Source organism: Chiloscyllium punctatum, chromosome 19, assembly GCF_047496795.1.
Source record: "Chiloscyllium punctatum isolate Juve2018m chromosome 19, sChiPun1.3, whole genome shotgun sequence".
Classification (NCBI taxonomy): Eukaryota; Metazoa; Chordata; class Chondrichthyes; order Orectolobiformes; family Hemiscylliidae; genus Chiloscyllium; species Chiloscyllium punctatum.
Window position 1 is genome coordinate 97,421,175 of NC_092757.1, and position 12,674 is coordinate 97,433,848.

A 12,674-nucleotide genomic window follows, 5' to 3' on the forward strand; every position below is an offset into this window, starting at 1 on the left:
GGTAAGGTCCAAGGGGGTGTTGCTGAACAAAGAGACCTTGGAGTGCAGGTTCATAGCTCCTTGAAAGTGGAGTTGCAGGTATATATGATAGTAAAGAAGGCGTTTGGTATTCTTTCCTTTTTTGGTCAGAGTATTGAGTACAGGAGTTAGGAGGTCATGTTGCGGCTGTACAGGACATTGGTTAGGCCACTTTTGGAATATTGCATGCAATTCTGGTCTCCTTCCTATCGGAAAGATGTTGTGAAACCTGAAAGGGTTCAGAAAAGATTTACAATGATGTTGCCAGAGTTAGAGGATTTGAGCTATAGAGAGAGGCTGAACAAGCTGGGGCTGCTTTCCCTGGAGTGTCGGAGGCTGAGGGGTGACCTTATAGAAGTTTACAAAATTATGAGGGGCATGGATAGCGTAAATAGACAAAGTCTTTTCCCTGGTTTGGGGGAGTCCAGAACTAGAGGGCATAGGTTTAGGGTGAGAGAGGAAAGATATAAAAGAGACGTACAGGGCAACATTTTCACACAGAGGGTGGTACATGTATGCAATGAGCTGCCAGAGGATGTGGTGGAGGCTGATACAATTGCAGCATTTAAGAGGCATTTGGATGAGTATCTGAATAGGAAGGGTTTGGAGGGATATGGGCCGGGTGCTGGTAGGTGGGACTAGATTGGGTTGGGATATCTGGTCTGCATGGGTTGGACGGAAGGGTCTGTTTCCATGCCGTACTTTTCTATGACTCTCATCTGTAGACTCTGCCAAATACAGGGTAAAAATAATGACTGCAGATGCTGGAAACCAGATTCGTGATTAGAGTGGTGCTGGAAAAGCACAACAGTTCAGGCAGCATCCGAGGAACAGCAAAATCGATGTTTCGGGCAAAAACCCTTCATCAGGATGACTTATGCCCAAACATCGATTTTGCTGGTCCTCAGATGTTGCCCGAACTGTTATGCTTTTCCAGCACCACTCTAATCTGGAATCTGGCAAATACAGGATAAATGGTGTTTGACAACTAGAGAACTGAGGTGTTTTGAGATTTCTGTGATCCTTCTGATACATCTCAATGTCTTGATGTGATCAGTACCCCGGTTAAGCAGTCTCCATGTTTGACAAAAGCCAGGATTTCTCATGAGTTGTCAGGATGGCTGACTTCTTCAGCAACGCTTTGAGAATATCCTGGATTCAGAGTACAGCAACTGTTTTAGGAGTCTGGAGCTAGACATATAACTTTATCACAAACCAGCAAAGTTGGTTTTCGACTGATTGGTGCTTCAGTACTGGACATGTTGGCTTGAGAGAGTACACTACTTTTGAACCACCTCTCTTTCCACTGGATTTGAAACATCACACAAAACACTGCTGATTATTTTTCTAGTGCTTTGAGATGTCTGCTGTAGGCATGTGTGAAGCATACAGTAATGTGCGGATCATTAATAATCACTAAAATATCTGAAATATAAACCCAAGTCTCTGGTCTAAGATTTTAGTCTTCCCTCTTATCAGGATTCCAATCATCACTGATGAAGGGCTCCATTCCTGATGAAGGCTTTTGCCCAAAACGTCGTTTTTTCTGCTCCTCAGATGCTGCCTAACCTGTTGTGCTTTTCCAGCACCACTTTAATCTAAAAACTCTGGTTTCCAGCATCTGCAGTCCTCACTTTTGCCTAGGCTTCCAATCATCACTGTTAGCTCTTCTACCAACTCAGTCACAGGATATCATAAATGTGACTAGTTAGGTCCACATCAGCTCGGTATTTATTTATTCCAATCATCAGCTGTTTAAATCTAAAATTACTTTCATCTCAATTCTTGCACATCTCCTGTGCTGGCCTATATAATGGCTTTTTACCCTTTCTAGAAATTTCTTACAAAACAGAAGACAATTGGGATATAGGGACGTGCCTGATTAAGCCAGGAGTATCGATACCAGATACAGACAACACCATATATCACAAAGAATTGTTTACCACAACTCGAATAATTATAAAGCATTACACAGGCGTTTTAAAAACAGGAACACGCATTAACAGCAACTTTCCATTTCATGACCGGGATTGAGGGGAGCAATAAGCAACAGCGACCAGTCAGCCCAGTGTCCGACTGGCTGACCGCTGCCCTCCTGAACCAGGCCTCAGCCTCGGGGCCTCAGCCTGCGGCCTTGCCTGTTCGCAGTGGACCAGAATCGGTTACTTCGTCCTCACGTATACGCCACATTTCACAGCTGTTTGCCGATGCCATAGGCCCCAGCCGCCCACCCCAGAATGCCGCACACTCACCAGCCAATATAGTGCCGCTTGTGCCCAGGCTCCGCTCCGAGCGCGCTCTAACCCCGCACCGCCATCTTGCGTGGAGCGCGGGTTCAAAGCCGACCGTGCCGCCACTTCCTCCCGGGCTACCTATTCCTTGTGCTGCTCCTCCTGTCGCTCCTGGTCCACTGCAGCCTTCCCCCTGACTCAATACCTTGAGCTCCCGGTCCCGATCTCGGTCTTGGACCCCCGCTCCCACCGCCCGTGACGCGATTCCGTCTGCATCTGATTCTGCGGCTGCGCACACCCAGCAGGTCCTGCCGGCCATGGGGGAGGGGCACGATTACCATGGAGACCCTGACCCTGGGCCTGGGCCTAGGCCTCCTTTCTGCTTTCATCTACTCTTATTACTTATGCATCCGAAACATTTACCTCAAGGCTTGCGGTCGTCGAGAGCTACCTATATCTGCAGAGAAGAAGGCCGGGGCGGCCGCTTTGTTAGTGACTGCGCACCCGGATGACGAGTGCATGTTCTTCGCCCCGGCCATACTGCGGCTGACGGCCCGCCGCCTCTCCGTTCACCTGCTGTGCCTGTCCACAGGTAGTTGACTACTTTTAAAATCTTACCATTCTTCCTAAACCATGCAATTAGGCTGCCGTTTCCAACGCAGGCCTGAAGTCAGTCATTGTGGAGGGTGCTCTACTCTGTATCTAATCCCTCACTGTTCTTGCCCTGGGAATGTTTCATCGGGAGGGACAGTGTCGTGAGAGATTTACTTTCAGTTGGAAAAAAAAGTAGAGCAAGCATTCTTCTCCATATAATACTGTATTGTACCTGTCCTAGCAGTGTTTGATGGGAGTTAGTGTCGAGGGCCGTTTACTTTCATTCTCTCATCCTTACTGTGCGAATAGAGGCCATGTACAGATCCTCCGAAGACATCCCACGCTCGTCTACCCATCATCCAGCATTTACCATAGGCAACCCAACCTACCCTACACATCTTTGGACTGCCGGAGGAAACTGGAACATCCTGAGAAAACACAGGCTTGAGAGAACAGATACAATCCAGAGATATGCAGTTTAGGTGGATTGGCCGTGCTAAATTGCCCCATAGTGCCCAGGTGTATAGGTAGGTGGATTAGCCTTGGTAAATGCAGGGACATGATGGGGACCGTTAGTCTGGTTATGATGTTCAGTGGGTTGGTATGGACTCAATGAGCTAAATGGCCTCTTTTGGCACTGTAAAGATTCTGTGTTGTTCCCTGAGCCATGTGAGTGATTCTGCTTGATTCGAGGCTACAATGGAAGAGAATACAGAAAATGTAGAAACCCCACAGTCACTGAATGCTGCAAATAAATGCAGGTCGTTGGAGGCGTGAAGCAAAAGTGCTACCAACTGAGTCACTGTGCCTCTGCTAAAAGAGGTTTAAAAGAGAGAGTTTTACAATTTTTGAGAAGGTGTGTAGCTCGGGTTGAGGTTCACATTGTAAGTTTGCTAGCTGAGCTGGAAGGTTTGTTTTCAGACGTTTCCTTCACCATACTAGGTAACATAATCAGTGAGCCTCTGGTGAAGTGCTAGTGTTCTGTCCCACTTTCTATTTATGTGTCTTGGTCTGTCACAGTGAGGATAACATGGTGGCACAGTGGTTAGCACTGCTGCCTCACAGCGCCAGAGGCTTGGGTTCAATTCCCGCCTCAGGCAACTAACTGTGTGGAGTTTGCACATTCTCCCCGTGTCTGCGTGGGTTTCCTCCGGGTGCTCCGGTTTCCTCCCACAGTCCAAAGATGTGCAGGTCAGGTGAAGTGGCCATGCTAAATTGCCCATAGTGTTAGGTAAGGGGTAGATGTAAGGGTATGGGTGGGTTGCGCTTCGGCAGGGCGGTGTGGACTTGTTGGGCCGAAGGGCCTGTTTCCACACTGTAAGTAATCTAATCTAAACTAAAAACACTTCTGATTCTTTTTCTGAGGGGTTGGTTAATGGGGTTCAAATGTGTTTGTTGATGGAGTTCCAGTTTGAATGCCCAGCCTCTGGGAATTCCTATGTATGTCTTTGTTTAGACTGTCCTCGAATGGATGTATTGTCCCATTCGAACTGTTGTCCCTCATCGTCTGTGTGTGAGGATACTAGTGATAGTTGAAAATGTGTTGCTGGAAAAGTGTAGCAGTTCAGGCAGCATCCAAGGAGCAGGAGAATCGACGTTTCGGGCATGAGCCCTTCTTCAGGAATGAGGAAAGTGTGCCAAGCAGGCTAAGATAAAAGGTAGGGAGGAGGGACTTGGGGGAGGGGTGTTGGAAATGCGATAGGTGGAAGGAGGTCAAGGTGAGGGTGATAGGCCGGAGTGGGGTTGGGGGCGGAGAGGTCAGGAAGAAGATTGCAGGTTAGGAAGGTGGTGCTGAGTTCGAGGGTTGGGACTGAGATAAGGTGGGGGGAGGGGAAATGAGGAAACTGGAGAAATCGGAGTTCACCCCTTGTGGTTGGAGGGTTCCTAGGCGGAAGATGAGGCTCTCTTCCTCCAGCCGTCGTGTTGCTATGGTCTGGCGATGGAGGAGTCCAAGGACCTGCGTGTCCTTGGTGGAGTGGGAGGGGAAGTTGAAGTGTTGAGCCACGGGGTGGTTGAGTTGGTTGGTCCAGGTGTCCCAGAGGTATTCTCTGAAACGTTCCGCGAGTAGGCGGCCTGTCTCCCCAATATAGAGGAGGTCACATAGGGTGCAGTAAATGATGTGTGTGGAGGTGCAGGTGAATTTGTGGTGGATATGGAAGGATCCCTTGGGGCCTTGGAGGGAAGTAAGGGAGGAGGTGTGGGCGCAAGGTTTGCATTTCTTGCTGTTGCAGGGGAAGGTGCTGGGAGTGGAGGTTGGGTTGGTGGGGGGTGTGGACCTGACGAGGGAGTCACAGAGGGAGTGGTCTTTTCGGAACGCTGAAAGGGGAGGGGAGGGAAATATATCCTTGGTGGTGGGGTCCGTTTGGAGGTGGCAGAAATGATGATGGATGATACGATGTATATGGAGGTTGGTGGGGTGATAGGTGAGGACCAGTGGGGTTCTGTGCTGCTGGTGATTGGAGGGGCGGGGCTTAAGGGCAGAGGAGCGGGAAGTGGAGGAGTGATAGTTGGTGCTCATGTATCCTGGTGGCTAGTTTCCTGCTAGTTTGTCTGATGTAATGTTTGTTGCAGTTCATGCAGTGTATTTTGTATATGACGTTCATTCCGCTGGTTGTTTGTTTGGGGTCTTTAGGTTCAACAAGATCTATTTCAGTGTATTGGTAGGTTTGTGGGGTTACCATGATACAAAGGGGCCAGGTAGTCTGGTTGCCATCTCCAAGATGTCTTTCATATATAGTGTGGCAAGAGTGTTGTGTCGTCTCGTTTAGGTTTACTGTGTAAGAATCGGTGGAGTCTGCTTATTGGAGACTCTAACCACACTACCATACGTTAAAACCATGTCCGAAATGACGACTAGACTATGTGGACCCCTTGGTATCATGGTAGCTCACAAACCTATCAACATGCTGAAACAGTTCTTGACGAATCTAAAGGATCCTGTACCAACAACCAACAGAATGAACATAATATACAAAGTACGCTGCAAGGACTGCAACAAACATTACATGCAAAATTCCAATTAAGGTTATGGCATGGTGACCCTCCTGCTTCATTTAAACCAGCAACACAGAAAAGATTTATCCCGTGCAGTAATCTGTGAAAATTCAAGAGGCCAAGAGCTATTTAAAGTAAAAATTAACAACTTTATTTCTTATTGTATACCAGAATAATTAACTAACAACTATTTATAACTCTTTCTTCTCAAGATCTTTTTCTGGTCCGATTAAAAATCCTGAGTAAGACTTACAAAACAAAACTTCTTACCTCAAAACCAGGCAGCTTTCTGTTATTCTCTGTATCCCTGCCTTCTTCTTGGGAATTCTGCTTCAGAGCTTACTGATCAATAAAGGTACCTTTAAGAGAACTATTTTTTGGGCAATTTTTACATGCTGTTGGCATGGCAATTCTCCTCCCAACTGTTCAATTTTCCCCGGTCTTATACCCCCTAAGGATCGGATTGTGTCATTGGCTTTTAAGATTGTCAATATACTAAATGGGTGGGTTTCCTCCGGGTGCTCCGGTTTCCTCCCACACTCCAAAGATGTGCAGGTCAGGTGAATTGGCCATGCTAAATTGCCCGTAGTGTTAGGTAGGGGGTAAATGTAGGGGTATGGGTGGGTTGCGCTTCGGCGGGGCGGTGTGGACTTGTTGGACCGAAGGGCCTGTTTCCACACTGTAAGTAATCTAATCTAATCTAATCTAAATTCAAACTTGATTAGAATTTGGTATTTTTTGGAGTGTAATTTAAACTGGTTGGACTAATTCAAATCTGTTTTTGTTTCCAGACAACCCAGCTAATTGAGCTGTTTGACCAAATGCTACATTGTTACCTTGTAGAGAACACTTGGTGCTGTGTCAAGTAGTTCTGCTAGCTTCCAACTCTCTTAAAGGTACAGTGTACACACATCTTCATAACAAGGTCAATGGCTTTATACAAGTGTAAATACTTCTCTTGCTTTTGTGTTTTATGCCCCTCTTAATAAAGTCCAGGAGCTTGTTATGGTTTATATCCACTTTTACAATTCCTCTGCCACCTCCAATGATTTTTAAGCATCTCTGAAGTTGAAGTAACTGATATTCATGTGTCTCAACTATTACCTTTTTCAAACAAAATTAGAAGAACTGCATATGCTGGAAATCTGAAATGAAAACAGAAATTAGTGGAGAAACTCAGCAGGTCTGGCAGCATCTTTGGAGAGAAAACAATGTTAACATTTTGGGTCCAGTGATAGTTAACACTGTATTGTCTCCACAGATGCTCCCAGAGCAGCTAAGTTTTTCCAGCAATTTCTGTGTTTCTATTATATTAGAGGAGCTAATATTCTGCCGACGTAATGTTGCTAAACTAAGCAGTAGGTTTATTTGTCAGTGATGGCAATTGTAAATTCAATTACGTAGTATCGAGCAACATTTCAGTTTTTAACAAAGCTCATATGTATGTTGTGGAGATGATGGCATAAACGATACTGTCATTGGATTTGTAATCTAGAGGCAGATGTTAATGTTGTGGACACATTGGTTCAAATCTCCCATGGCAGCTTTTGGAACTTAAATTCGGTGAACAAATCTAAAATATAAACATAATGGTGATTATGGCATCTATCATTAATTGTTGTAAAAACTCATCTGATGAATGTGTTCTGGGAAGAAAATCTGCTGTGTTCACTTAGTGTGGTGTATTCATGATTTCAGATGCATATTAATACAGTTGACTCTTAATTGGCCTCTTCAATGGATTAGAAAACTGGTGACCTTACCAGTGATTCCCATATCCTGTGTAAGAATAAATTTAAAATAAATCTCTAGGTTTGTAGAATCATTGCACAGAAGGAGATGGCAGGTTGACGGGTACCAAAGTATAGACTTAAATGGGTCAGATCAGATCAGGAAATGAAAGGTAGAATGTTAATGATTATAGTCAGTAACTTGGAAAGGTAAAAGAAACAAGGATCAAAAGCATCCAAGAAAGGAAATTGACAGGGTTGAGCTGGTTATACTTCAATGCAAAGAATATTACAAGCGAGGCAGATAAACTAAGAGTCCAGATAGACATGTGGCAACACAGTGTCTGTCTTATAACGAAAATCTGGCTAAACAAGCAGAATTGGCAGCTCAATATCCCTGGATAGAGAGTTTTCAGACAGGATAGAGTGAGTGACAAGAAAGGAGGGGAGGAGGCCTGTCAGTATTAAAGAGTCAATTACACTTGTGAGAAGGGATGATAAATCCTCAGTTGTTAACTTGTTTAATATATGAGTTGAGTTTAGGAATAAAAAAGAGCGGTCACACCACAAGGAATATACTACAAGCCCCCAAACAATGAGAGAGAGATAGGAGAATACATATATAGACAAATTTGTGCTTATAGGAATAAGAGGGCAATAACAGGAACAGAATTTAACTATCCTCGTAACAACCTTTGGAATATTGTTTGCAATTCTTGTCTCCTTCCTACCTGAAGGATGTTGTGAAAATTGGAAGGGTTCAGAAAAGATTTACAAGGATGTTACCAGGGTTGGAAGATATTAGCTATAAGGAGAGGTTGAATAGGCTGAAGCAGTTTTCCCTGGAGCATCAGAAGGTGAGGGGTGAGGCTTACAGAGGTTCATAAAATCATGAGGGGCATGAATGGGGTAAATAGGCATGGTCCTTTCCCTGGGAATGGGGGAGTTCAGAGCTAGAGGGCATAGGCTTAGGGTGAGAGTAGAAAAAATTAAAAGGGATCTGAGGGGCAACTTTTTTCACACACAGGGTTGTGCATTATGGTACAAGCTGCCAGAGGAAGTAGTGGAGGCTGGTACAACTACAACATTTAAAAGCTATCTGGATGGATATATGAATGCGAAGGGTTTGGAGTGATATGGGCCAAATGCTGGCAATTGGAACTAGGTTAGGTTAGGATATCTGGTCAGCATGGATGAGTTGGACCAAAGGGTCTATTTCTGTGCAGTACATCTCTATGACTCCAAATATGTTTCAAACAATATAAGGGCATTGAGGATGAAAGATTCATGGACTGCATTCACAAATTATGTTTTAAACAGTACAAGTCCAATGAGAGGAGATGCAATTCTAGATTTAGTTTTGAAAAATGAAAATGGGCAAATGGGTGAAGTGACAGTGGGCAACCGGAACTCAATCAACAATCACATTGACTTGAAACCCATTTCCCACCGTCTGAGAAAAAGAACAGGAAATGACATCACCAATCCAAGGAAACCTAAACACATAAATACAAAGCGGGCCATGGCACGAGTGCTTCATCCGGAGGCTCACTCATTATGTTACTTATTGCGGTGATGAAACGTCTGAAAACTAACCTTCCAGCTCAGTGAGCAAACCTACATCCACAATTTGGTTAGATTTAGTATTTCTGTGGATAAGTATACAGATAAATAGAGTCATAGAGATGTACAGCATGGAAACAAACCCTTTGGTCCAACCTATCAATGCAGACCAGATATCCCAACCCAACCCAGTCCCACCTGCCAGCACCCGGCCCATACCCCTCCAAAACCTTCCTATTCATATACCCATCCAAATGCCTCTTAAATGTTGCAATTGTACCAATCTCCACCACTTCCTCTGGCAGCTTATTCCATACACGTACCACCCACTGTGTGAAAAAGTTGCCCCGTATGTCTCTTTTATATCTTTCCCCTCTCACCCTAAACCTATGCCCTCTAGTTCTGCACTACCCAACCCGAAGGAAAGGCTTTGCCTATTTACCCTATCAATGCCCTCATAATTTTGTAAACCTCTATAAGGTCATCCCTCAGCCTCCGATGCTCCAGGGAAAACAGCCCCAACTTGTTAAGCCTCTCCCTATAGCTCAAATCCTCCAACCCTGGCAACATGTAAAGCTTTTCTGAACCCTTTCAAATTTCACAACATCTTTCTGATAGAAAGGAGACCAGAATTACACTCAGTATTCCAAAAGTGGCCTAACCAATGTCCTGTACAGCCGCAACATGACCTCCCAACTCCTGTACTCCATACTCTGATCAATAAAAGCAAGCATGCCAAATGCCTTCTTCACTATCCTATCTGCCTGCGACTCCACTTTCAAGGAGCTATGAACCTGCACTCCAAGGTCTCTTTATTCAGCAGCACTTCCTAGGACCTTACCATTAAGTGTATAAGTCCTGCTAAGATTTGCTTTCCCAAAATGCAGCACCTTGCATTTATCTGAATTAAACTCCATCTGCCACTTCTCAGCCCATTGGCCCATCTGGTCAAGATCCTGTTGTAGTCTGAGGTAACCCTCTTCGCTGTCCACTACACCCCCAATTTTAGTGTCATCTGCAAACTTAATAACTGAACCTCTTATGCTCGCATCCAAATCATTTATGTAAATGACAAAATGTAGAGGACCCAGCACCGATCCTTGTGGCACTCCACTGGTCACAGGCCTCCATTCTGAAAAACAACCCTCCACCACCACCCTCTGTCTTCTACCTTTGAGCCAGTTCTGTATCCTAATGGCTAGTTCTCCCTGTATTCCATGCGATCTAATCTTGTTGAACGCCTTACTGAAGTCCATATAGATCACATCTACCGCTCTGCCCTCATCAATCCTCTTTGTTACTTCTTTAAAAAACTCAATCAAGTTTGTGAGACATGACTTCCCACGCACAAAGCAATGTTGACTATCCCGAATCAGTCCTTGTGTTTCCAAATACATGTACATCCTGTCCCTCAGGATTCCCTCCAACAACTTGCCCACTGCTCACTGCTCTATAGTTTCCTGGCTTGTCCTTACCACCCTTCTGAAACAGTGGCACCACATTAGCGTACCTCCAGTCTTCCGGCACCTCACCTGTGACTATCGATGATACAAATATCTCAGCAAGAGGCCCAGCAATCACTTCTCTAGCTTCCCACAGAGTTCTAGGGTACACCTGATCAGGTCCTGAGGACTTATCCACTTTTATGCATTTCAAGACATCCAGCACTTCCTCCTCTTTAATATGGACATTTTTCAAGATGTTACCATCTATTTCACTATATTCTGTATCTTATATGTTCTTTTCCACAGTAAATACTGATGCATAATACTCGTTTAGTATCTCCCCATTTTCTGTGGCTCCACACAAAGGCCACCTTGCTGATCTTTGAGGGGCCCTATTCTCTCCCTAGTTACCCTTTTGTCCTTAATATATTTGTAAAAACCCTTTGGATTCTCCTTAATTCTATTTTCCAGAGCTATCTCATGTCCCCTTTTTACCCTCCTGATTTCCCTCTTAAGTATACTTCTACTTCCTTTATACTCTTCTAAGGATTCACTCGATCTATCCTGTCTATACTTGACATGTGCTTCCTTCTTTTGCTTAACCAAGCCCTCAATTTCTTTAGTCATCCAGCATTCCCTCCACCTACCAGCCTTTCCTTTCACCCTATCAGGAATATACTTTCTCTGGATTCTCATTATCTCATTTCTGAAGGCTTCCCATTTTCCAGCCATCCATTTACCTGCGAACATCTGCCCCCAATCAGCTTTCGCAAGTTCTTGCCTAACACCATCAAAATTGGCCTTTCTCCAATTTGAACTTCAACTTTTAGATCTGGTGTATCCTTTTCCATCACTATTTTAAAACGAATAGAAGTATGGTCGCTGGCCCAAAGTGCTCCCCCACTGACAGCTCAGTCACCTGCCCTGCCTTATTTCCCAAGAGTAGGTCAAGTTTTGCACCTTCTCTAGTAGGTACATCCACGTACTTAATCAGAAGAGTTTCTTGTAAGCAAATTCCCCTCCATCTAAACCTTTAACACTATGGCAGTCCCAGTCTATGTTTGGAAAGTTAAAATACCCTACCATAACCACCCTATTATTCTTACAGATAGCTGAGATCTCCTTACAAATTTATTTCTCAATTTCCTTCTGACTATTAGGGGGTCTATAATACAATCCCACTAAGGTGATCATCCCTTTCTTATTTCTCAGTTCCACCCAAATAACTTGCCTGGATGTATTTCTGGGAATATCCTCCCTCGGCACAGGTGTAATGCTATCCCTTATCAAAAATACCACTCCCCCTCTTCTCTTGCCTCCCTTACTATCCTTCCTGTAGCATTTATATCCTGGAACATTTCTGCCCATCCCTGAGCCTTGTTTCTGTAATTGCTATGATATCCCAGTCCCATGCTCTTAACTCAGTCCCTGAGTTCACCTGCCTTCCCTGTTAGGTCCCTTGCATTGAAATAAATGCAGTTTAATTTATTAGTCCTACCTTGTCCCTGCCTGGCCTGACTGTTTGACTTGCTTCTGTTCTCCACTGTAACAGTCTCAGATTGATCTCTTTCCTCACTATCTCCCCTGATCCCCACCCCCAACCCCCCGCCACCTTACTAGTTTAAATCCCCCTGAGCAGTTCCAGCAAATTTCCCTGCCAGTATATTAGTCCCCTTCCAATTTAGATGCAAACCGTCCTTCTTGTACAGGTCACATCCACCCCAGAAGAGATCCAAAAATGTGTATCCTTCTCCCATACACCAACTCCTCAGCCATGCATTAATCTGCTCTATCATCCTATTCCTGCCCTCACTAGCTCATAGCACCGGGAGTAATCCAGAACTTCCTACTCTTGAGGACCTCTTTTTTTTTAAAATTTCTGCCTAACTCTCTGTAATCTCCCTTCAGAATTTCAACCTGTTCCCTTCCTATGTCGTTGATTCCAATGTGGACAATGACCTCTCGCTGGCCCCTCTCCCCTATGAGAATATTCTGCACCCTCTCTGAGAGACATCCTTAATCCTGGCACCAGGGAAGCAACACACCATTCTGCTTTTTCACTGCTGGCTACAGAAACGTCTGTACCTAGAGGATCCCCA

At 44.7% G+C, this 12,674-nt stretch overlaps 2 protein-coding genes across 16 annotated transcripts in view; one reads left to right on the forward strand and one right to left on the reverse strand.

The window, feature by feature from the left end:
- ncor1 (nuclear receptor corepressor 1) overlaps nucleotides 1-3,093 on the reverse strand; it is a 406,208-nt gene extending 403,115 nt beyond the window's left edge. For 13 of the 14 annotated variants that reach the window (XM_072590152.1, XM_072590155.1, XM_072590143.1 and 10 more), the window contains exon 1: nucleotides 2,271-2,497. The gene's annotated coding sequence lies outside the window, so the exon portion shown is untranslated. Of the gene's footprint in view, nucleotides 1-2,270; nucleotides 2,498-3,075 lie in introns of those variants that run through there. The other variant, XM_072590142.1, reaches the window with a different exon arrangement.
- Nucleotides 2,553-12,674, forward strand: part of pigl (phosphatidylinositol glycan anchor biosynthesis, class L) — a 110,908-nt gene continuing 100,786 nt past the window's right edge. For both annotated transcript variants that reach the window (XR_011963351.1, XM_072590158.1), the window contains exon 1: nucleotides 2,553-2,841. Coding sequence is in view for 1 of the 2 variants with exons in the window: in XM_072590158.1 (XP_072446259.1) it covers nucleotides 2,589-2,841 (253 nt within the window). In the remaining variant the exon portion in view is untranslated. The remainder of the gene's footprint in view (nucleotides 2,842-12,674) is intronic.